This window comes from Tympanuchus pallidicinctus, unplaced genomic scaffold (assembly GCF_026119805.1).
Source record: "Tympanuchus pallidicinctus isolate F22 unplaced genomic scaffold, pur_lepc_1.0 scaffold19, whole genome shotgun sequence".
Taxonomy (NCBI): Eukaryota; Metazoa; Chordata; class Aves; order Galliformes; family Phasianidae; genus Tympanuchus; species Tympanuchus pallidicinctus.
In genome coordinates, this window is record NW_026294710.1 from 2,429,391 (window position 1) to 2,455,450 (window position 26,060).

The following is a 26,060-nucleotide window of genomic DNA, read 5'->3' on the forward strand; positions in this document are numbered from 1 at the left end:
TCTTCTTTCCCACCTTTTATGAGGTAGCTTAAAAGAACTTCCTTTGGATGTTGTTTTCTTTTATAGGATTGACTTGCCTTGTCCCAGAGGTTGGTGGGGAAATCCCATCTGTGGTCCTTGTAATTGTGAGACTAGCAAAGGGTTTGATCCAGACTGCAATAAGACCAATGGGGAATGTCACTGTAAGGTAAGCAGAAGAAACCAGTCATAAGTCAAAATTCTTTAGCTTAAAATGTAACTATATCACTAATAACTGCAACAACGAAGACAAAGCATACACAGTTCTGCTTTATATCCTTTATGTGCACAGTATAGTTAATGTTTACCCCAAACATTTTGCTGGCACTGCCTTTCACGAAAACGTACTGTGCAGCTCTTATCTTATTTGCCTTTGGAAAGCAAAACTGAGAGGAGGAAAGCCTGGCTCTGCTCTCTCTGAAGTGCAGCCCAATTTATCAGGGGAGATCAGAGCTGGGTGCAGAGGAATGCTGGAGGTGGTTGCTGTGTCACAGGCAGCGATCACTAAGCTGCAGCTTGGGCTAGCTGGCCTAGCTGTCTTCTGCAGTGGGCCAGCAGAAGACCTAGCTGCTTAAAAGTGGAGAATAAAACTGGGGTTAAATACTTTCGTTGGGGGCAGCTCTTTCCAGCCTTGTTGCAGATTGTAGGGATGAAGCTGATTGGGGATGGGAAGTGCCTCCCTCCTGGAGGTTTTACAATAGGCTTTTCACAAAGGATTTTACAATGGGCTGGGATGACCTCAGAGTAGCCCTGCCTGTTTGAACCAGTAGCAGTGAATCTGGCCCAGCACTTATTTCCTAAATGCCAGCAGGACACACAGCAACTGTTGCGTTAAATCAAGTCAGTGGGGCGCCTGCTCCATTGTCTCATATAATCACATAATGCCTCAGATCAAAAGTGCTTGCAGATGCAATTTGAATATGTGATCATTGGTTTCTCTCCACACCGTACATGCAGCAAAAATGGATAATACAAGAGGTTTTCTTACAGGCTTGTCTGAGCTAGACAAGAGTCAAATTGTGTAACAGAGAAAACTGCAAATCCTCCAAGAATGTGCTTTCTGGGCAGCAGCAGCAAGTACTCAAGAGGTCTTGGCCCCACTACAAACAGTGGTTGAGCTATGGGTCTGCAACCCCAGGCAGCCCAGCAGCCCTGCCATGCTCAGCCTGCCTAATGCAGTAAGCTAACTGGGGGTTAGCAGAAAGAATGATCAAATTTTATGTTTTCTATTAATTGCAATATCATTATCCAGTGCTGTGCTCAGTGAACCATTTTGCGCTGCTCCAACAGCAGGATTTCTGAGCACAAAACACAAGTGATTTGGCATAGAAGTAAAGCACCTCATAGCCTGTGCATTTCTGTTTCTCCAGGCCAATTACTACCGGCCACAGAGCAGTGACACCTGCTACCCCTGTGACTGCTTCCCCTCCGGCTCCCACACGCGCTCCTGTGACATGGAGACAGGACAGTGTCCCTGCAAGCCTGGTGTCATCGGGCGGCAGTGCAACCGCTGCGACAACCCCTTCGCTGAGGTCACTGCCCGGGGCTGCGAAGGTACGGCCCAGCCACACACACTGCCCAGCACTGGGGGTTGTAGGATCTGGTGGCAGTGGGGAGATGGGGTGTGGGGAGAGAGGAGCGTGTGATCCGATGCATGTCCTGTGCCACGCTTCAGGGGCCCTCTGTTTCTCCTCCCTGCCTCTCTTGCCCTGCCTGTCTGCTCACCCACCTTCCTCCCGCCATCAGCATAAAGCTGCTGCAGCAGTCATTGAGCTGCAGCGTGTGGGTGAAACAGCAGGGAAAGGCTTTCCCACAAGAAAGGAGTGGACAGAGATAACAGAACTAAGTTGCAGAGCCCCGTAATCATCCTGAGCTCTCCTTTGCCCATACCTGTCTGACCATGCTGCTGAGCAAGGAGCAGGTGATGGGTCACAGCCTGGGAAGTGCTGCAGAGAGCAGGGATCCCGGCAGGGTTTGGGAATGGCCGGATTTCCTTTGGCAGGCTGCAGTGTCTCCTTGCTTCTCTGTGATTTTACCTCCTCTGAAAAATTGCATCCTTTCTTTTTCTGCTTTCAGTAATTTATAACGGATGTCCCAAAGCTTTCGAGGCTGGCATTTGGTGGCCGCAGACCAAGTTTGGCCAGCCAGCTGCTGTGCCGTGTCCAAAGGGATCTGTGGGTAAGTTCCCTAGATAAAACATTAACTGTCTCATCTACATGCCTGGAGGGGAGGTAGAGGGTGGGGAACAGAAAAAAAAAAAAAAAAAAGTGTATATTGGGAATGAGAGATAAATGAGATTACAACAAGAATCATAGAATCATTTGAATTGGAAGGGGCCCTTAAAGGCCATCTATTCCAACTCTCCTGCAATAAACAGGAACACCTGCAGCTCCATCAGGGTGCTCAGTGGTCGTCCAGCATGAAAGAACTGTTACAATAAATTTGGAATAATAGCAGACAAACACGTGTAAAGAGCAGAGATTTCATATCTGCATTTTCAGAAGGGCACTGTCCAATTTTCTGGTTTCTGTTGCTCAAGCACTCCTTACATGGGTAACTCCCAGTTTCTGGAGTCTTACCACAGTCTCCAGTAATACAGTTCCTGTGGGCAAAGATAAAATGAGGTCTGTTTGCATGGCAGTCTCTTTGCTCTCAAATGTCTCACAATTAATGTGGCTGAAAAACCTATTCTACCAGCACATGAGCTGTGTTGTTTTGTACTGTGAAACAACAGCAATCTGTTCTTTTCATGTGTCCCCAAAAATGTTTATCTTACAGAAAACCAGAGCAGGTTTTTGAAAACAAGTCCACAATCTCTTATTAAGGGTGTTCCATGGGAAACAAAGCCTCTGTCTCATTTCTAGACCAGGGACTCTTACCTGCTGTGAGCAGTCTTTTGGTTCCATGAGTTACAAAGGGCTGTGTAACTCTTCCATGTATTGCTAGGAGCAGGTCCATGCCTACAGGTGTGCAAAGGACTCATGGTAACCCCAGCTCCACTTCTAAGGACTTTAGAATATGAATTTTTTTTTTAATTAGAGAGTATTTTCATTGATAAAAACTCTGAAGTGGAATTAAAATAAATTTTCTCACTGTATATGCTCTGTTCCTGTGGGTGATGCTAGTATCTCTTCTAGCAAGTAGTAGGCAGGGGTACTCTTAGGAATTGCACACTAAGTTAATTTTACAGAACAACCAAATAAAGTAATGTTTATAATAATGAATATTCTAATAGGAACCTGAAGTTTAACTGTAAATCCATGAAAGAGAAATAACATAGTAATATATTGTTCTATCAATTATAATTGTGTTGTTTAGATATTAGTAATAAAATCACCTTGACGCATGCAACATGTATCCAAAATTAATTAGCACAACGTAAAGTCTTGAATCTGATAATTTGAAATTCACTGTGAAGATTCCACAGCGATGTTTTGAAATGATTCAACAAATAGTAAAAGGTAGTAAGTTAAACAGAAAGCTGTTCATAAACCATTTTCAAGTGGCAAAATACAATTTGCATTGCCTGAAATGTCTCCTGTATGCATTGTGCAATGCATATTTTGGCAGTGTGCAGCATATTTTGACATGAAAATAGCATTTATCAGGGTGATCTTCCCATATAGACTATGGCACAGGAATCTGAGCAGGGGTATGGTTTTATAAGTATTTACATGGTCTTTCTCGTATTTATTGTAAACAATTTGTCCAATTTGTTAGGGAACATTGGGGTAACACAGCTGGGAGTGGATGGGCAGAACCAAAGCCTGCCTGAAACCTTCCAGGAACCTGGGAAAATGGTTCAAGAGGATCAGAGGTCTTTAACTCTTCTCAGAAACAAATGATGGTTTGGAAAGTGAAATACTTCCATATTCCTGAGAAATTTGAAAATAGAAACCCGTGAAGATTTATCTGGAACATCTCACAACATTGTTTAATTTGTTGTTTCCTTCAGGAAATGCAGTTCGCCACTGTAACATTGAGAAGGGCTGGCTGCCTCCCGAGCTTTTCAACTGTACCACCAACACTTTTGTGGATCTAAAAGTCATGGTAAGCTGTGTTTTCTTGTATTTAGTATGATCAACCTGTCAGGACACAGCACACATGGAGCACAGCAAAATCTGCAAACGGTTTCTCTGATCTACTGAAGTGTGACATACGTGCACGTGTACTTGCTTACCCAATAGCCAAGTGAAGGGATATGCACTATAGCTAGTGTCCAGTGACTACTTGTGCTCTAGTCCAAATGTCCACTTGATATAAATTATCATAGAATCATAGAATATCCTTAGTTGGAAGTGACCACAAGGATCATCAAATCCAACTCCTGTCTCCACATGAGACCAACCAAAAATCAGACCATGTGCCTGAGAGCATTGTCCAAACAAGTGTTACTTGACCTTTGGCATCTCGATATCATGACCACTACCCTGGCAGCCTGTTCCAGTGCCCAGTGAGGAACTTTTTCCTTATATCCAATGTGATTGTTCTCTGGTTCAGGCTGGGGAACAGTGCTGAGTACAGAGGACAGTGGAGAATATTCATGTGGATATTGGTGGTAGGTGGATTGAATGATCTTAGAGGTCTTTTTCAACCTTACTGATTATGTGTCTGTGACTCTGTGACTTCTTGATTTGCATAGGTGATAATCCAGCACAAAGATCTTTTTTTTCCGCTGATCCATTGTAGTTTTCCCTTGAACTGATAATGGCTATTCTTGATCTTCTTGTTATACCTTGTTTCTGATTGCTTATCTATTGCTTAATTTGTCTCAGCGCTAGTAAACATATTGTTAATATTTACACTCTTTGAGAAATGCTACAGTTTCTGTCTTTATTTTGTAAATGATCAACAATCAGACTCCAGTTTGAGGTGCTTACACTTCATCCCTCAACTGAGTTCTTGACCCCCTCTCTTCCTATCTGGACCCTTGCACTTTTCTGAGTCTGAGTTACATCTTCAACTGAGCTGTCCTATCCAGCTTTTCTCTCCAAATTACCATTTGGATCAAACAACTCCTTGGTGCTAGAGTTCCTTAAACAAGTGGACAAACGAATAAATGAATGAATAATAAATAAAATGTTTTTCTTAATTCTCTTTCTTCATTTTCTTTATGTCTCTGGTTCAGAATGAGAAGTTACACCGCAATGAGACCATACTGGATGGAGACAAAACCATACAGATTGTGAGAGTGCTACAAAATGCCACCAAATACACACACAGCTTGTATGGCAATGATGTGAGGACAGCTTACCAGATGATGATCCGGGTCCTACAATACGAAAGCCAGCAGCAAGGGTTTGACCTGGCAGCAACTAGGGACGTGGAGTTCAACGAGGTAAGAGAAATACTGCACATTGTGCTGGGACTTTGCAGTTCTTTTGGGAAGTTTTATGGCAACTGAGGGTTGATAAGTGAATTTGTCTTTGACCAAATAGGAGTGAGTATGATGTAGCTGCTCTAATCTGTCTCACAAATGAGTCAGTCTTTTCAATTTAGAATGGAAGGCTGGTTGTACATATTTATGTGCATGCAGATGTGCATGACATGTATATGTCATAGAAAGCACTGTTGAAATAAATAGTATCATACTAGCAACCAAAAGTAAAATTCCTCAAATTTAAAGATAATCAAGTGTACTATTCCTGGTTGTTACTTACTTTGTTTATTATATTCAGTTATGTTGGAAAACTTGCCTAATTTCATCATTTTCATTTAAATTTGTAGTGAACCCTGAGCCAGCTACTGACTCCATTCAACTTGGAAACACTTGAACAATATCTATTAAAGAGTTGATACACTGAAAGAAACTCCACACTATTGAGATTTCAAGTGATGCAGGCAGATACAAATATTGGAAATGAGTGCCAGAGGGCTTCTGCTAGTAAGAGCATTCATTAAATACCCATTAATTACTAAGGACTTGATCAGATTTAGAAAACAAGCATTAGCACCCTCCTTGGCATGGGGAAACATATACCTGTGATGGAAAGATGTGCTCAGGCAGGCTTTCACTTGAACAGAGAGAACCTCATGCTGCACCACGAAGTAAGGGAGCCGTACCACCTCCCTGTGAGGTGGGAGCAGAAGGAGGCATGGCTGAGAAAATTCCTCATTGTCTTGGCCAACAGACAATGAAGAACTTCTGAAACATTTAACAGTTTAGAAAAACCTAATGTAAGAGATTCCGTGTTTTCTTTCCTAAGGAAACCTTCTGCTGATAAACTTGTAGCTATTGGCTCTGGGGTCAGTGAATCTCCCAGTTCAGATCTTGAGAAGGAACTGGGTTTTTAACGTGTGGTTTGGGAAATAGTGGTCTGAAAAACTCTGCTTTAATTTATTATTCCCTACATTTGGCACTGAATTCCATACAGATGATGTTTTCAAGAACTCCCTAAATATTTTTAGGTTAGGTCAGGAGTTTGAAAACTAATCAGTAATGCTCATGAGAAAAATGAGGTTACATCCTAGTCTGAGGGAGCACAAGGGGAGAAGGAATTTATTCTTATGTAGCCTTTGGAGGGAGCCAGAAAAGTATAAGCGATCAAAAAAGCCATAAATAACATTGTCAGGTAGTGAGGAGGCCTGGTACCAAGTACAGCGTGTGTCTTCTGCTACAGTGCGTTCCTGGGGAACCATGTAGTGCTTCTCCTCCCAGATAGCAGCAGTAATAATGGCAGTCTCTTGTATTCCAAATAGAAGCTTGCAACTTCAGGGAATACTTAGGGAATGCAGCACCTTTCCCGTCTGTTTCTAAATTAAAGGTTATGTGCATCCAGATACTTCCTTCTTCTATCACAGAGCTTGAAGCGACTACATTTTACCACCATTTATTCAAATTTTACCTGTAGGTAAAATTAAGTTTAGGTTTTGACCCAGCAGTATAGCCAGTAATTACACTAAGATCGAACGCTGCTCAGCACCTTTATCATTTAAGTCATGTGACACTGGTTTTTAGTCTTGTTCTTCCATTCTCCTTTAGGATTCCTTTGAATATTCTCATGATAAAGTGCAGAAGCAGTAGGTCCTCATCTAAGACCACTTTTTCAACACCATTTGAAAAAACGTAAACATGGGGGAAAACAGCATGCATTAACTTCTGTTACGTGTATGTGCAAGTTTCTATATGCAAGCTAATATTTGCTTGTGTTATTTGCATGCTTCCCAAGCAAGTTGCCATAGTTATCAGCTACATTAAGAAAAAAGTAAGAAAAGAGGAGCAAGCATATTTATATCTGTGACTTTCTTTTAGTTTTAGCATATCACATTTTTTAATTTCCTTAGATGAGCTCTTTAAGTGTACATAACAGTACTCTGCTTTTCTTCTCACATCTCTCATAGACAAAGAAAATGGGGATGAACTGGAACACAAAGTCAGTGAGCACAAACTGGAGCACAGAGGTTCCATATGAACATCAGATAACACTTCTGTGCTATGCAGGTGGCTGAGCACTGGCACAGCTGCCCAGAGGCTGTGGATCTCCTCAGTGGAGATCTCCAGAAGCTGCCTGGCCGTGCCCCTGGGCACCCTGCTCTGGGTGACCCTGCTGGAGCATGGGTTGGGCAGAGGAACACAGAGGGCACTGCCAGCCTCGGCCATGTTGTGGTTCTGTGGAGTATGATTAGATTTTCCTTCTGCATTTTCTTGATGTTTCCTCTCTTAAAGAGGAGTTAAAAATAGGCACTTATCTTACAGCCTCCAATTTTTTTTTCTTACTTTGCTCATAAAAATTGTGAAGGGCATTCCTTCATGTAAAATATATATGTATACATATGGATTCAGCGTCAGTAACTGGTGAAGATATTTTCATAAGGCTTTAGAAGAACATATCTACATTAAAATATTTAATTTTGCTCTCCCCTGAGGCAGTAATGGCAACCTTTTAAAATGTTCATCACTTGAAATCCAGGGCTCTTTTTGCCTCATAATTTAGACTTGTCCTTTGCTTCTCAGAATATTATCAAAGTGGGTAGTGCTCTGTTGGATCCCAACAACAAGGAGCAGTGGGAACAAATTCAGCGAACGGAGGGTGGCACAGCTCATCTTCTAAGGCACTATGAGGATTATTTCAACAACGTGGCCCAGAACATGAAGAAAACCTACATGAGACCTTTTGTCATCGTTGCTGCTAACATGAGTGAGTACCCGTATTGAAAACTGCTGCTTTGTATCAGTGCTTTAAAAGTGTGTTAGATAGAGGTGCTAACTATTGATTTTAATAATACCAACTTAGAAACACAAGGTATGTGTTGTCTAACCTATTCAGTGCATTCATTTCAAGTCAGTTCAACTTTGATCTCAATTACCATGGAGGCCTCCTGGGAGACTTCTGACCTGCTTTCCCTGTGGGCTATGCCATAGTCTGTGTGGCATTCTGTTGCACCCATAGTGGTGTACAGATGATGAGATGGACTAAGTTTGTGAGTAATGATGATGCCTTTTAAGTCTACCTACTATAGTTGAGTGTATTGCATAGGGTTTTTGAAAGAATCACTACTGCACCACCTCCTAAAGAATTACTGATGTAAAAACAAACAAACAAAAAAAAGCCCTGCTATTGATTGTATACCTCTGAATTTCAAATGCCTTACTGCCCTGGAACCTGTCCGGATATGTTGAAAGGTATTTTCTCAGAAGCATCCGTCTGAGCCTTCAAACCACATCCAGCCTTGCAAAATCCAGAGCAAAATCCTTGGGGTCAACTAAATCCTCTGTGGGTCTAAACCAAGAAGGAAACATCAGATATACCAAGACTCTTTCCCTCTCTATCCAAGTAAATGCTCTCTCTAACACAGAGCAGTTCCTGCACATTTAGGACTGTAATGTGTTTCACTGATGTCACCCCAGTACACATGCAGCTGAAGAATGAAAGAGCGATAAGGCACTGGAACAGGTTGCCCAGAGTTGTGGTGGATGCCCCTTCAATGGCGACTTTCAAGGCAAGGCCAAATCAGGCCCTGGGCAACCTGACATAGCTCTGCTGTCCCTCTTCATTGCAGGGAAATAGTAGATAACTTTCAAAAGGGTCCCTTTTAACTCTAAGGATTCTGTAATTCTACAGAGGCCTGCATTGGCTCCAGTGCAGAGAGACTGTTGGTGAGCTGAGCCAAACCGAAATACTTCTGATTCTCTTTAACAGACCAAAGCTAAAGTTTTCCTTTTGATTTAGGAATATCAGAATCAAAATATTTTTATCTTCACATTCAGAAAAATGTATGAACAGTGTTTTAACTAAGATGAAAAACAAAGCCCAGAATTTTTTGCAGATTGTAAACCCTGCTTTTTCAGACCAGCTCTTCCTGAGTAAAAAAGTCAAGAGCTTGGGAGGGATGAGGCAACTCTGCTGAAAGAGGTCTGTTTTCTTTTGAACAGTTTTTCCAGGTGAATGTGGTGTTAATGGAGTTTCCTAGTGGTTCACTAGTGTTATTTAGTGGCTGGAAAAGGAATTGGAATTTGCAGATCTTAACTTGGATATTTCTTCATATAGAAACTTGCTGCAGATCACAGCTTTCAGTGTAGGGTTACCCCCAGGACTTCCAGCTTCTCACTTTTATTAGAACATCTAAATTGGCACTCAGTGACTTTTCATAAATAGGAAAGTTCAAGCCAACTCAGCTGCTTTTAAATATTTTGGCAGTTAGACAACAGGCAGAGCTGATGAGGTGAGCCAGGGAGTAACTGTTAACACAGAGGGAAGAGAGCTAGAGGACTAGGGAGTATTCCTGGGTAAAATCCAGGTTATTTTCTTTAAAATGCCACATCAACTAAGCTGATAGAGAAAATACATATTTGTGAAGCAGCAGGTTTGGCCTTCCCTACAGAAACAAGTCTGAAATTGGAACACAACACTCTAGTTTCCCAAGTATGTGGTACTGTTTTCCCAGTATGAATACTGCACTGCGAAGGCCTTTCCATTGCCTCCACAGTCCCATTAAATGTGTGATTTCCTAACTGTATCGGTGCTGAAACATGGACTTCTAGTTGCCATTTAAGGTACATGGGGAGAGAAATTAGATTTGTGCTAGGGGAGATTCAGGCTGGATGTTAGGAAATACTACTTTTCTGAAAGAGTGGTCAAGCATTGGAATGGGCTGCCCAGGGAGGTGGTGGAGTCACCGATCCTGGAGGTGTTCAAGGAACGTTTGGATTTTGTGTTGAGGGACATGGTTTAGTGAGAACTAGATGTTTGATTTAGTGAGGGACGTGGTTTAGTATCACCTATTAGTGATAGGTAGGTGGTTGAACTGGGTGATCTTGAAGGTCTTTTCCAACCTTGGTGATTCTATGATTCGACTTTGTACTTGAGGGTTTACATTTCTTCTCTGTGTTGTGCAGATGTTTTAAGCATCCAATCACGTTTTGTTTCAATATCATATTTGAATGAATTAAACTTAATTTTGTGGGAAACTTTTTTTCTCCAGTTATTGCAGTTGACATCTTTGACAAGTCTAATTTTACGGGAGCTAGAATACCACGATTTCATGAGATTAAGGAGGATTATCCAAAAGATCTGGAATCATCTGTTACCTTCCCAGATACTCTGTTCAGACCTTCGGACAGGAAAGGTAAAACCTGCTGACGTTTGGAGGGAAGTTTTGACTCGCTCCCAAGGATGTGTTATTGATCCTTGTGAAGCAGAACAGTACTGGGGTGAGAGTAGGGTGATCACCTGCACAAGCAAGCATTATTTTGGGTTGGAGCAGCTGTGCATACCTCAGAGGCCTTCTGCCTGCCGGGGGCTGTGTAACTGGCTGTACCTGTCTGTCAGGTCCCTCAATCCTGTGTCAACCAGAGAAGTGTGCTGTTCCCACCAAGCTGTTCCCCTGCGGCCACCCTCTCCTGGGCCCTGCAGGGATGGAAGGAGGGAGTGTGGGATCCCAGTCTGGGAGCAGAACAGTCCCATTGCAGCCCAAGAGCTGTGCCTTGAAAGGCCTGGAGCTGGGCAAGGAAATGGGTGGCACGCTGTGGAGCCGTGGGCCGTTCGTAGCTCTGGATTACCCAGACGTGGCTGAGAGAAACTGTGGCTTACCTTAAGCAAGGGCTGAGAGAGTAAATTAGCCAGTTACTATACAAATAGCATGGCTGAATGTCCTTGGAATGGGGAAATAGTAGCACTTTTGAAAATAATATAGAATAACCAGTAAGCTTGTGCATCTCTCTGTATGGCTTTTTCCTGCTTGTGCCTTATATCTTTTCTCTAAGGAAGAGGGAATGTGAATGTTAAGAGATACTTGCCAAAATTGGAAGCTTATTATATGAAAGAATGAGCTTACAGATTCCTGTGTGACCAGTTGTACTCACAGCTATTTCTAGCTGTGCCACAAATGCATGCAAAGTAATAACACGGATATTGTTTTAACTTTCTCCTTATATCATGCACAGATTATTTATGCACGTATGGATCCATTTGTTTAGAAATTCCTCATTTTCTAGCTGAACTAAATGGTTATTTGTGATTCGGTGGTTATTTAATTATCAGCTTATAACTATGAAATGTGTTAAAACTTCATTCAAAATGTTTCACTAGAAGCATGCTCAGTGCTGTAAACTTAGAGCGACAGAAATATTTCTGCATCCTTGCAAAGCAAAATCACCAGTTTAAATGGTAGCTTTGATGTTGCTTGGAAGGAGTTTAATATTTATGTTAATTCCTTAGCAGTACCTACAATGAGGCCTTCAAATCAAAAATTATCCTCTAAGGTGAACAGTGATGCACGAAGCCCTGAGAGTATGTTCACAAAGAGAAGGAAGCGGCATCCTGATGACTCTACCCATCATACTGTTGCCATGGTCATTATATACCGGTCCCTAGGACATCTCCTGCCCGAAAACTATGATCCTGACCGAAGGAGCCTGAGGTGAGAGTTCAGCCTGTCTATGAATTGTGCAGATCTCCTTCCACATGCTTCTTCCATGCAGGGGTGGCACAGCTCTTTTATACCAAACAAACATCACCTGCGCTACAGTTGCCACTGCAGTCTCCTGTACTCCTCTGGCACACTGTGGGAGAACAAATGAAAGAGTAGAGCCTTGGAAGCTTGGCTGTGTGGGAGACTGGTGGTCCATCTGCCTCGTGTTCTGAGTTGAATCTACTGGAAATCTTCTATCTGCTAAATCTGTGCTTTCCATTTTAACATCTAGATCATTTTTGTGGTTTTTCTCCTTCTGCAGGTTACCAAATCGCCCAATTATTAATACACCTGTGGTGAGCACAGCCATTCACAGTGACGGGGAGCTTCCTCCCAACCTGGTGGAAAAGCCCATCATAGTGGAGTATGCCATGCTGGAAACAGAAGAGAGAACAAAGCCTGTCTGTGTCTTTTGGAATCACTCCATCATGTATGTCTCTGCTTTCTTTAGGGCTGAGCATGGCAACTGTTTTGGTAGAAGAGAACTAGGAGGGTAATTCTGGAGGGAGAACCTTTTTCACTCAGTTTACTCAACTGGCATATAATTCCTGGTGGAGCCAAGTACTCACTTCCCATTACCTGAGAACAGCAAAAAATAATCATCATATCTCTTCAAACAAATGCCTAGCCTTGTGGTTACAGAGGCAGTGCCACTATGTCCTTCTGCAGTATTATCCAAGAGTAATAAATCTCACAGTCTCCATCTGTTTGCCCATTCTTTTTGCCTGCACATGTACAACTAGACAAATGGAATCTAGCTCTAGTGCCTGGATTCGTGATTCACCTGAGGTCTCTTAGTCAGGACTCTCATTGCTTCATGTCCTCTTCTTAGGAGCGCATCTTCAGAAGACTGTTCAGTTATTTTATGGGCTGCGTCTTCTCCCATCACTTGCTAGTGACTGTGGGCAGAGTGCAAGGCAAGCAGGCAGCAATCACTGATGCCTCAGACAGAACTAGTGCAAAAAATAAATAAAAAAGCTAATGTTGTAAAAAAAGGAGATAAAGTGTTAAGACTGTAAATCTCAGAAATCGTTTTTGAATCAGAAGTCAACTCAAAGAAAGTGGCACTGATAAGAAGCAACTTGCCTTTCCTTTCACCATCTATTATATATCTTTTTTCATTTGTTTTAGTGAAAAAATGGAGGGAAAGAAATACCTTCCTTGGGACCTTAGACCTCTTGCTGTTACTAGAAAGCAGACAGTACAGGACAGCAAGCATAAGCAGAGGGTGAATCTAGGAGAGAAGTATGAAGGAGAAGATGAAATATTCAAATATGTTTATTTAATTTAAGTATCGTGTATTGTATAACGTTAAAACCACAGGCATAATTAGTGAAGATCTGGAAAAATTGAAGGATTCTATATATTCGTGTCTTTTATTGAGGTGTACACGACTGGGGAAGCAGCGCAGTCCTGCTGAACATACTTCTGAGTGTTGATAAAACAAAAGAAAATGTATTGAGGGATAGCAATCCTTGATGGTCCTTGAGGTCCCTTCCAACCCAAGCCATTCTATGACAGCTACACGTTTGTCAAGTTAAGATTTCATTAAGTATTACATATAAAACCATGAAACTGGGTATATAGCAGAAGGATGGTATTGTCAGCCCACAGTTAGAGGAATAGCTGTTACTCGTTTTCTAATGACCCCTAAACTCCAGTAAACCTATGGAAAAATCCACTGAAAAGTAAGTCCTGTGTTGGAAATAGAAGAGCAAGCTAACCTAGGAAATGTTTGCCTCCTAGTCAAAAGCTTATGGAGATTATATCATTAAAAGGATTGAGCAGGCAAACAGAAATCTGTTTTGTTAGCAATAATAAACTACTCCACTTGTCTGCTTGTAAAGTAGTCTGAGATTGTATCAGCACAAAGCTTAGATAAGAAATTTCTTGATGTGCTATTTGCTTCTACATACAGATGATTCTGCCAATTATGAGGAAATGGCAAGTCCCTTTTCATAAATTTTTAAACATTGTATGGGCTTGAATAACTCATTAGCTCTAATGTGATTCATCCATTTGCTATTTGCTGGCAACTTCAGTGGCATTACTGTTTGTTACATTTTCCTACAGCCACAATTATAAAGGAGCTTGTAAACATAATACAAGAGCTTTTCTAAAATGTGAGTCCTTTTCAAGAGAAAGAGACATTAAAACTATTTAACAGATGTTTCATTACTGAATTTAAAAGATCACCTGTGTAATATCTTGAAGAGAAAAACTCTTTTCAATAATTACAAAAGAATTTTTATTAGTCATTAACTTCACGATAGAATAATTAATATAGACACAAAATCTTTTCTAGAGTTAAACAAGGCTAAATAGGGTAGAATTTTTAAAGGAACAGTTCCTCCATGATGCTAATACAAGACATTTCCTGATATAAAATATTATCTCCTGTTTTTAACTTTTCTTGTCTACTTTCTAGAGGAATATAGGGATGAAATCATATTTCTGCTGAAATACATTTCACATCAGAATTTTACTAAGTGTAGAGAAATAGAGATGGCTGAAAAACATGTCCCTGTGGTTTTGGTATTTTTTACCTCATACTCTTGCTATGGCCAGTTTGCCCTATGCAATCACTTCCCCATATTGCTTGTATGATCACTGCACAAAATGAGGACTTTTAAAAATTATTTTTAACTCAAAACAGGTTGTTGCAAAGCCACAACAGCTGGCAAGCAATACTTCAAGTCAGGGCTTTTTAAGTTGTTTGTACTGTCAGGCAGGTGACCGCTATAAATATATCTGTCTTGATACATACAGTCCTCTCTGTTTGTGGAGTGGGAGCTGTCTTGGAGGGCAGTGGCAGCAAGAGGTGAGGGTGAGATCTGAGGATGGCTCCCATAGATGCCTTTTTTCCCTGCAGGATTGGAGGAACAGGTGCCTGGTCTTCCAGAGGATGTGAGCTGTTTTCCAGAAACCAGAGCCATATTGCCTGCCAGTGCAACCATTTGACCAGCTTTGCTGTCCTGATGGACATTTCAAAACGGGAGGTGGGTGATCCCAAGCTTATGCCTCAGTGGGATGGGTTTTGGTCCTCAAGGGCCTTCAAGGAGCTTTGGAGCTAACTGGTTGTTGCGTGACATAGCCAGCAATGCATGTCTGTGCTAGTCTGTGCTGCAGAAGGCCATGCAGAGGAGGGAATGAAACGAGGATTATAGATACATACTAGGTACATGTAGAACTACGACAGCAGGAACAAGGTCATAAGCTCCACAGGTTTTTTAGCATTTCAGGACAGCCTCAAGAGGGGCAGTCCAGCCTGAAATACACTAAGATTCCCACTTAGATTCCTGCTCTTTCTGCATGCTGCCCATGCAAAATGTTGAGTGACTCAAGAGGTGGCATCATCCACTCCTGGTTCGAAGCAAATCCATACATTGATTCAGTAGTAACAAAAGCATTGACTTTCCAAGTAGTAGGCCTGATTGAAAGAGAAGAAAGAGAAAACTCACAAGTTCTGTCAATCTCTCTTCCTGCAGAATGGGGATGTTCTTCCTCTGAAGATTGTCACTTACACAACTGTTTCCATCTCATTGGTGGCTTTGCTGATTACCTTCATCCTGCTGGTTCTGATCCGCACGCTGCGGTCCAACTTGCACAGCATCCACAAGAACCTGGTGGCTGCCCTTTTCTTCTCCGAGCTTGTCTTCCTCATTGGGATCAACCAAACCGAAAACCCGGTAAGAGTTACTTCCTCCTTACTGTGAGAGTTGTCAGAATTTAAATCAGGGGCTCATATTGTGACTTCTATCTGCTTCTGTCTGTTTCACTTTTTCTTCTTTTTACTTCTGCTCAGCCTAAATCTTGTTTAAATGTCAGAATGAATGTATTCTGTTGTACTGTTCATGACGAATACCAGTGCTAGGAAATAGATCTGTATGTTATTTAAAAAAAAAAAAAGACAGCAGTCCTGTTGAAAACTTATCCCAGGAACCGAATCCTGAATTCCAGTTTCTTCCTTCCTTTCCATCAGTATGCATTCTGTCTTGCTTTGTCTGTTCAGTAGGAGATTCTCCAGTTTCTCCTGCAGCAGGTACCTCACAAGCCCAAATGGCTTTTGGTGTTGACTGGTAGATTATCAGCAGTGCACTGCTGTGCAGATGTTCAGTGCACATTGCATACCTGCCATGCTGTTCGGAAGAAGCCACTTGCCAGCATGGGACAGCTTGTCACACTCAAGTATCAGTAGGAAACCTGTCAGTTTCCTTTGTGCTCCCCAGCCACGGTGACCCTGGCTTCAGTCCATCATACCTGTTGCCAAAGCATAGTGCATACAGCTCCAGCATTGTGCATGTCAAGAAACATAAGTCATGAATGGACTGAATATGAAATACAGAGTATGTGTATGCTGTGCCTAGAATTTCACTGCTATTTTAGCTCTGTAGCACTATATGTAATATTGCTCTTAATTCTTAGTAGTGCTCATCTCAAAAGTCGTGGTTACCATGCAGACAAACGGCAAGTGGTCCAAGCTTCTCATCCTCCTTTACCAAATGGACAGCAGACAAATGGGCGATGATGTGCAATAAAAAGTTTGTCCTTACCATATGTAAAGAATATTCAGAATTTTAGCATAGGGGTTATCTGAACACTCTAAAAAACAATTTATCTTCTAGAAATCCTTTTTGTACATGTCATGTTTTAATCTAAATCTTGAAAAGAAAGGCCTTTCATTTTTAAAGAGGGGCTGTAAGAAAGAAGGGGACAGGCTCTTCAGGAGAGCCTGTTGTGAGAGGACAAAAGGAAATGGTTTCAAACTAAAAGAGGGGAGATTTAGACTGGGGGTAAAAAAGAAGTTTTTTACACTAAGAGTAGTGAGGCACTGGAACAGGTTGCCCAGAGAGGTGGTGGAAGCCTGCCCCTGGAGACACTCAAGGTCAGGCTGGATGGGGCTCTGAGCATCTGCTGTAGGTGTCCCTGTGCACTGCAGGGGAGTTGAACTTGATGAACTTCAAGGGTTCCTTTCAATTCAAGTGATTCTATGATTCTGTGCTATCAAATTTTGTCTAATTTCAGCTTCTGGTAACTGGGTGCTGTTGAGCCCTTGTCATAATATATTTGAAAGACTTGTCTTCCCTAGAACCCTGTATTCAACAATATTTCAGTTAGAAAACTAAGTAAAAGTGAACAGCTTAATTTCCTGTTTCTAAGATTCGTATCACTCTGGTGCCTTTTTTCAGGGCTTCCTTCCCCCATTTTACCTTTTGGAAAATTGTCAACGCTAAACTGGACAGAACTTTCCATCTCACAGTGCCATTTCCAGTCTCATATTCTGATTTTCCCCTCTACTCCAACTCCAGTCCCTTAGCAGTCTTTCACAGTGACCTACCCTCAGATATGGCCTCACATCATGTGTGACCTGCTTTGTCTTTGTCTCATAATATATGAGTTTGCATATTAAAATAACTGTTTCTCACATGAATTCACCTGGCCAATTGATCATCAGCGTTCTGTGTAACTTGACCTTTCTCATGCCTTCTTGGGTACAGCACTCATTTTTCACTGTGTTTCACTAGCAGGGAGTTTACTCAGTTCTCTGACGTGAATACTGTGGAGCAGAAGGATGAGCCCAGATGTCTGCAGTACCTTACAAAACTCCGGAAGTGAGAGATGGCTTCTCATCTCCACATTCCTGTTGTAATATCATGGAGCACCAAGTGAATGCTTGTAAGAGCAGTAAAATGGTGCACTTTAGCAATGCTGGTTGTGCTTTGCCAGATTGTTCTCTTCTACTGCTTCCCATTTTCAGTCTTTAGGGCTGCGATCCTGTCCTGTGCTGTTACCAGGGCTCAGTGAAACAGCCCAAACCCTTAACCCACTTATGAAAATGTTTTAAGTTGCAGAATGCATTTCATAGAGCAGGAAGCCGCTCCTTACAGCCTACCCAGTCAATCTGAGAAGGTAGGAGGGTTGTAAGCCATGTCTACTTGAGACAATTATTCATCTGTCTGTATGGAATGAGAGTTGTCTAACGAGTCATGCACTGATGAACATAAAGAGGGAAAGAATGCTGGAGCACAAATAATGCTGCGTTGCTTGGCACCCAGCCTGGCTTTTATGGGTTTCTGTGAATTAACAGTCACATTTCTGGGTGAGGTTTTAATCTTTCCCTGGACAATTGATGGAAAGTGATTTATTTACTTTTTTTTTTTTCTTACCTGAAAAAGGTAATGCTCAGGGCAAGAGTCTACTCATGTCCGTGTGCCAGTAGAAACAAAAAATCCCCGTTTACATAGAGGGAGGAAAGGCCTTTTATTTGGTGAGACATTTTTTCAGTAACACTTGACGTTGTAATAGAGCTGATACAGTAAGTGAATCCAGAAAGCTGGCGATAATAATATAAAATCCTCAGTAAAGTTGAGCAGGGAAGTCTTAAGTTGTGGTTCTAAGCATTATGCCATGCAAGAACACTGAAATGTTACACTGAAATCAGAAGGCAGGGACAGTGCCCCAAAAAAAGCACAGTGTAAAATATTTTGAAACAAAAATCATGTAGTTGTTCAAAGTGCTTTAACACAAGCTTATCAGCAAATCCTTGGCAGAGTCCTTTGCTTTGCTTCTCAAACAAGCAAATGAATAGAGTTAATGGGATAGATTTTGCCTTGACTGTAGGATGCTTGTGGTCATTCTTATTTTCAGTCATCAAGCTCTTCAGTTGGGAGGAAAACTTGGTTGACAGATATTGCAAAAATGTAGATCTGTGAAGCTCTGAGAGTTCAGAATGGCCATTTTATCATGAAGTTGACTTCAGCTGCCAGTTTGCCCACCATAGCTATTTCTCTTAGTCATATTAACAGCCCAGTCTCTTTGATTTCCTTGGGTCCTACACTTTTCCTGCTCTCTGACCACAGTATGGTCAAACACTCTCATTCCTACCTGCTTATTAGTGCATTATTATCATTATTAAAGTTCCTGACTCCTTTTCATATGATTTCTGTTACTCAATCCTGAGTTACTGTCTTGTCATATAAATGATGCCGGCTCTTCAGGAGCTTCTTCCTCCTTAGTACTCCTTCACCTGATCTCCAGCCTTAGTGTCAGAGATCCTTGTGGCACAGTCCCATGGGAGCAAAATGGCATGCTGCTCTTTTGCTGGAACATAAAATCACATCAAACTGGGTGGTTCTGTATGGAGCCAGGACTTGAACTCAGTGATCTTTATGGGTCCCTTCCAACTCAAGACATTCTATGATTCTACAAATTTTACCTATTTGAGAAGAGACGTTTCATTTAACTGGTAAGAAAATACCTCCAAGAGAGGCTGGACTTCTTTGGCTGAAGTCTGCAGATCATTTTTTGCTCATATTAAGCATATTTGTTCTTCCTAGACTGAAACCTCTTTGATTTCTTTCCCTAGAAAGGAGGTTTTCAAGAGCAAGAAGGACCTCAACTGAAAATCTAAAATCTTTCTCGCACTTCCCTCCACCTCTGCCAAATACAAGTTATTTACAAATATCACCACAACACATCGTCTACTTTAAAACAAAGCAAAACTATATCGAAATGGTGCAATACTATGGGGAGACAGCTCTCTCACTGGGAAGAGCAAAGTAGCAGAAAAACCCATGGGTTGGCCCTTGGTGTGTAAATGGGAAACACCAAGTCAGTTCAGGGATGCTGGTGGAAGTTTTCAAGAACAATTTGTTGACTTTGCAACTAGACTGGTCTGCTTATTGCAGTTAAACCTGCTGTTGCTGAATTTGATGGGACAGTGTTATACAGGAAGAACTCATGCACGAGGCTGGGCAGAGGGTCTGTGGCCTCTGCAGTGCAGGGCATCCCCACTTCCAGCTGCACAGCAGGAGAAAGAGCCATGAGCTCTGCCAGCACTGGTCTGCCTGCAAGCAGAAGGAATTCAGACAGAAGAGCCAGAAGCATCACCTGGGCATCAAATACACACAGAGAAATGAACCACAGAACACATGGCAAGGGCAAGGGCAGTGACCAAAAGCACACTGAACCAATAGAATAAAGCCAAAGCAGATTCAGAACAGGTGCATAACAGTATAGAAAAAATATGGCTTTCACAGTATGCACCACTTTTCTGAATCTCTGAAAAAAAAACAACCAACAGAAATGTAAATTAATGGCAGTGTGTTCTTTCTGCCAAACCCTTCCTATCACACTTCCCTCGAGCTGCAATAGGAGGCCTGTGACTCACCAGGCTGCATATTTCGGAAAAGCAGCTCTAATTTCCTTGCCCTTTTCCTTCTGCAGTTTGTTTGTACGGTGATTGCCATCCTCCTGCACTACTTCTACATGAGTACCTTTGCGTGGATGTTCGTGGAGCAGCTCCACATCTACCGGATGCTGACTGAAGTGAGGAACATCAACTTTGGGCACATGAGGTTCTACTACGTCGTTGGCTGGGGCATTCCTGCCATTATCACAGGTACCCTCAACCACTCCAAAGAAGCTTTGTTTGCTTTCCCTGCCATCTTCACTGGAAAGTGACCCCATCGAAAACGGATATGGATGCACTCAGCTACTACTGTCGCTTGAGTGTTTTCAGTAGATGCATTGTGAAGTAGAAGTCAGTGGAACTTGGCAGATCTGCGCCCTAAATGTCTGTTGTCCCAGCTAAAGTGATTCTGAGGGTGTTACAGCAACATAAATGTAGTTGCACCCAGATTAAAGCAGGACTTGTTAACACTGCTTGGATATAAGTGTGTGTTCGTTTGAACAACTTGGTTTTTAGTCATCCTGAATATCCTTCCCCATGCTGGTAGTTAAGTCTGTGTCCATATCCATGCTGGGATATGGACACAGTCTCTGGGGAAGTGGCTGCAGTGGCTTCAGAAGCAATACTACCCACGGGGCACTGCTTCTCTGGATGTTCCCACTGCAGTGCCCTTGACCAGCAGCAAATGCTCTCTGAAGGGGATTTCAGCAGCTCTGTTTTACTTGGCGTGAAAATGAGCTGGGAATACTCAAGCAGCCTTTTACATCATTTCAGATAGAAATGCAATAACTTTCAGTTGAGGAAAAGTAATGAAAAGCTGGAGGCAGTAATCTTTTAAACTGTTCCAGGCTGTTCTGCAGGAGCCCATCTATCTCCGCCCTCATCATTCCTATTTTTGCGGTCAGGCATTTCCAGTGCTGCCCTTAGCACATGGTGCTGCCTTAATGCAGGCAGACAGCTCCTTGGGAAGAGCTTCGCAGAACAGTTGGAGAGGGGTTTTTTGCTTCAACTGTTTCAGCATGTATCTGTTGCCATATGGGAAATGAGATCTTCGGCAGACAGTTAACTTTTACTCATTTATTTTTATGGATAACAACATACTGTCAGCAATGACAGAAATTTACATATCTCTCCAATCAAATAAATAGCTATCAATCATGTACGCTTGGAAAAATAATTGTGGAACAAATTAGACTTTTGAAAATATACATGTTTTTTTTCTGTGTGACTTAAAGGAGAATAATAAAACGTAGTAAAAACAAACCATAGTGCAGGGAGGAAGAGTGTCCTATCTGGAGACATGGTAAGTTTTTCTGTATCAAGCTGTGCGTATTTTCCACTTATGTCAATTTATCCAGGTTGTAGTGAAAGGTCCACAGGACTCCACCACTCTGGATGTATCCCCAGCACTTCAGATAGAAAACATTGTTGATTTCTGTGGCATTTCAGACCAGTGCAGCTGTTATCGGCACCACTGCAATGTATACAGGAACATTCAGTGCCATCAGATAGTCGGCACTGTCACTTCTGGTAGAAGAGAAGTATTATCACCTAATGGAAGGGAGCAGTTTGTGTTTCAGAACACGTAGCTCCCCAGTATTATTTCTTCTGAAGGATTTTCCATTTCTTGTTTGGTTTCTCATGAATTTTAGTGAATTCAGAGTGGCTCAGCAGCAGTGTGATTTTATCTGTACGTTGCAAGTGCACCCCTTTTACATTTTTCTGATTAGAAATTGTTCCCTCTAACGTGGAACAATTTTTCAGTGTTAAAAATATGTATATTAAGAATTACAGCTCCAAGGTGTCTGTTGTACTATAAATTCTGAATCCACTGATTTACAGTTAACTTAAACAAGGAAGTCAGATCCTTATTACTGAAGGAGTCAGAGAATTTTGTGGAATCAAGAGTGAATCAAGAAAGCAAAGCCATTAGTTTGACCTTCCAGGTTCAGAAATCATCTGAATAGAAAATTATTTCCTTATAAAGAGCACAATTGGGATTTCTTGCCTTTGGATAGCTTTGTTACTGTACGTATTTCAAGTAAGTTTCTGCTATGAATTTTAAAGTTTATTATCTAAAGAAGGTTCCAACTTCTTAACATGCATTTTGAACACCATTTCTTTTAAATTTCTTCATGAGAGAAGGATTGTGTATGTTTTTCGGTAGTGGAAAAGTTTAGGTATGGAAAAGAATTTTAGTCTTGGTCATCAGAAGGACATTTGGAAGGGTAGATAACAGCAGGACAAGGGGAAATGGTTTTAAGTCGAAGGAGGGAAGATTTAGGTTGGATGTCAGGGGGAAGTTCTTTACTATGAGAGTGGTGAGGTGCTGGAACAGGCTGCTCAGGGGGGTTGTGGATGCCCCATCTCTGGAGGTGTTCAAGGCCAGACTGGATGGGGCCCTGGGCAGCCTGGTTTAGCGTTGAATTTGGAGGTTGGTGGCCCTGCATGTGGCAGGGGGGTTGGAGATTCATGATCCTTGAGGTCCCTTCCTACCCTGGCCATTCTGTGATATTTATTTAAAAGATAACTATGAAGCCTAGTGCATTTCCTTTGTAGATATCCTGAGAAAAGTGAACCTACAGCAGCAGTCAATTTAACTTGTTATTCTTTTTTTTTCTTCATATTTTTTGTGCTCGACATTCACTTTGAACTGGCACATAGTATTGCTAAGGGATCTGTGATAGGACCTGGCTATGTGCAAAAGGGAAACCTGAACTTTAGAGGGAAAAACATCTTAGCAAAATGTTTACATAAGGACCAGTCCAGTGGTGAAGAACCACATCTAATCACTCCATACAAAAGCAAATTGCTGTGAATAAATGTAGGTTTGAGGGTGGGAGGAGGCTTACTGTCATCAAAAGAGTAAGGATGTGGAATATTCCTCCGTGGGGAGCAATAGTGGAATTTGCTTAAAGCAAATTAAATTCACTTTAAGTTGGCTCATTTTAAGACGTAGTTTGATCCATCTAGGAAAGGGATTTTATGACTTCCTTGCCCCAGGAACAAAATTCTGGATTTGGCATCCAACAAGACCCCTCTTTGTGGCAACATGCTGACTGGCTGGCACACACTCTCAATAACTGCTTGCCATCAAGAGCTCGTGTTAGAACAGGTTCTTACATCGTCCTTAAATCAGTATACCCCAGATCATAGGTTTTTTGCCAAAATCTCTAGATTTGCTGTAGATCTTGAGCAAAATGGTGAGTCAGGAGAGAGGTAAGGCTGGTGTGCAGTTGCTGCAAGGCCTGCAGGGACTCTGAAGGGTCAAAACGTGCCTTATGTGTTCTCCTGGCATGTTGGTGGGATGGGTGCTGGGCTTCCCCAGCAGAGAATCTCCAGTTGTGAGCGTCAGGGAGCTGTCGTACAGCCCGCACACTCAGAGCATTTAATTGGTGTGCCAAAACGGTCTTTATGTTAAATTGCATTGGCTTAATTCTGCCTTTGGGTAAAGTGTTATTTCACATATTGTTGACTCCAGTAAAATTTGAACCGCCTACCTGAAGGCTGCAGTTTGCCCCATGTGTTTAATGGGGAACTTTAGGGTAGGATTTTGGGAGTGAAAAAATACTGCGGTCCGCCAGTTACTCTTAGAGCCAGATGTTTGGTCAGACTGTAGCTTAAGACCTACTAATGGGGAAATCCAGTCCTGGGAAACAGCCTGTGTCTATAGAATTACATCTGTATAAAATACTTTATGGTCCCTTAATCATTTATGGCTAATTCTTTCTGGATGGCAACTGCTGAAGGCAGCGGTGGAAGAGCCAATGGGAACGGAGAGAGAGAGACCAGTCCTATCTCATTCCACGCTTCAGAGAAAACAGATCCAATATCCACTGCTTTGCTAAACTGCCAGTTTAGTTTTCATAGACCGTAGGTCTGCACCAGATGTGAACGTTGGCCACGTGCCAGCTTTTATGCAGTAAGTGTAAAACACAGCTCTCCCTTCTTTGCTGTGTCTTTTTGTCAAAGCACACAGGTTTCAGCTCAGAAAAGTGGTTATTAATAGGTACAGATCCTCACTGCACAGAGCGGTGCTGCCCTGAACGTTGGACGCCTGCTCGAGGCAGGTCATCTGCTCAGCACAATAGGTGTGCCTGGTGAACACACAACAGGCTGCAGCCATTTACCATATGTCATTGGCTGAGGGCCTTGTAGGGATCCATTTCTGTCTCTTGAAGAATACTCTTGCAGTATTTTGCAGGCCAAAGGCAGAAATCCCAGTCGTTGCCATATAGGCAAGACGTAGGGCACAAAGTCAGATAGCACTGTAAGTCAGTAGGTAGAGGTTGGACTCTGAGATTCTCTCACAGGTTTCCAGGCTTTGAAAAATAAAGCAATAAAAGGTGTGTTCTTAACTCAGTTGCCTTGGGGCATCAGCAAACTCCATTTCAGACAGTGATGAAAGCAATGTGAGGTAGGCACTTACCTGGGTTTGCAGCTCAAAATGAATCTCAGCCTCTGCTCCTGAGCTCAAGCAGTTAAATCCCGTGAGTTCCCAAGTTCCTTTGTCTCCAGTGTTATTTTAGTGACAGTAAGCTCACAGCAGCTAAGAATGCACTTTTTTGTAGTAGAGACATCTCCTTAGTTATGATTCATGTCATTCTGCTGTGTAGGCTTATTGAAATTCCTCAACATGTCACTCACCCTGAAGGCTTCAGTGCTATGTGTGAATATGGCTATAAAATTGTGCTGGAATACAATTAACTTGGGACTTACATTTACTGTAGATTTATGTAGCTGAACTTTATTCTAGTAGGCAAAACCCATAGTGTCATTTGATATGGGATAGCCAGTGCAAAGGTTTTGATTTACGGAAGTTTTATGTTAATATTTGTCTAGATTTTTATTTCCTGGATTGAACACATTTTGCCATTATAATTTTATTTGCTACGCAGTGGTCTGACAGCGTTATTGCTGTGCCTTGTTATATAGATCTCATCAGCACCTTTATGGTGACCTGTCTTTTCCTTTTGTGACTCAGGGCTTGCTGTTGGGCTGGATCCACAAGGCTATGGGAACCCTGATTTCTGCTGGTTGTCTGTTCACGACACCCTTATCTGGAGTTTTGCTGGGCCCATTGTAATTGTTGTAGTGGTAAGTATGGTGGAGTTGGCATCCTGAGCTGTCTCTCCCTTTCTACCTCCTTTTCTTCTATGTTTTGTCAACCAATAGTCACAGTCTGAAACAGCAGTATTCCTTATCTTAGAAACCAGTATACTCAAGCTTGCATCTTCTGCATGAAGAGATAATGTGAGCTAAGCTAAGCTCCTGGCTGCTAGTGCAAAGATTGTTTGTGGACAGTCCAGCCCTGTGGCTAGAAAGATGCTTGTTTTTTCCCATTTGTTTTGTTCCATGTTTGAAGGGTTGGTTGGGCCACTTCTAAAACAAGTCAATGAAATGAGCTGCAAATAGTTGCCTCATCCAGAATTCCTAAAAAAATATTAAATAATTCAAATGTTAGGAACTCTAAAGAATTCGAGTTTTTTCTCCCTTAAAGCTTCTCTCAGTAACTGATCACCAGAAGATACATATACATGTGACTGTACCTTATATGCCAAGTGCAGTTTTGTTCTCTCCAATAAGAGTGAAGTACACCTGGAAGTGCTTTGGATTAGGGTTGGGAGTTAACAGAGACATAGAACTGCTCCCACTGGGGAGCAATTAAGTGAACTAGGAGCCTTCAGCCTCAAGAGAAGAAAGCTTCAGAGAAGAGAATGGGGAGAAGCTTGTAACAGTATGATAGCCTTGAATATACAGCTGTGGAGCCAACTGTGCAGTGTCTTTTCCAACACAGAAAATAGGAGAAAGAGGAGGGAGATTCAAAACGGGATGAGCTATGCCATTGCTCTGTGAAGAGATAGAAATAGGATGATGGCAATGGTAAACCTTGCATGATTTAAGAAATTAAGTGACTGGAAGAATTCACAGCATAAGTTTT

General features: G+C 42.0%; 1 protein-coding gene across 1 annotated transcript in view; it reads left to right on the forward strand.

Moving 5' to 3' along the window:
- Positions 1-26,060, forward strand: part of CELSR1 (cadherin EGF LAG seven-pass G-type receptor 1) — a 158,517-nt gene that overhangs the window by 120,314 nt on the left and 12,143 nt on the right. Inside the window, exons 14-26 of the mRNA XM_052681133.1 lie at positions 67-187; positions 1,389-1,572; positions 2,095-2,196; positions 3,974-4,068; positions 5,147-5,356; positions 7,973-8,156; positions 10,441-10,584; positions 11,679-11,877; positions 12,191-12,358; positions 14,801-14,927; positions 15,417-15,617; positions 20,155-20,329; positions 25,104-25,216. Coding sequence (XP_052537093.1) covers positions 67-187; positions 1,389-1,572; positions 2,095-2,196; positions 3,974-4,068; positions 5,147-5,356; positions 7,973-8,156; positions 10,441-10,584; positions 11,679-11,877; positions 12,191-12,358; positions 14,801-14,927; positions 15,417-15,617; positions 20,155-20,329; positions 25,104-25,216 — 2,023 coding nt within the window. The remainder of the gene's footprint in view (positions 1-66; positions 188-1,388; positions 1,573-2,094; positions 2,197-3,973; positions 4,069-5,146; positions 5,357-7,972; positions 8,157-10,440; positions 10,585-11,678; positions 11,878-12,190; positions 12,359-14,800; positions 14,928-15,416; positions 15,618-20,154; positions 20,330-25,103; positions 25,217-26,060) is intronic.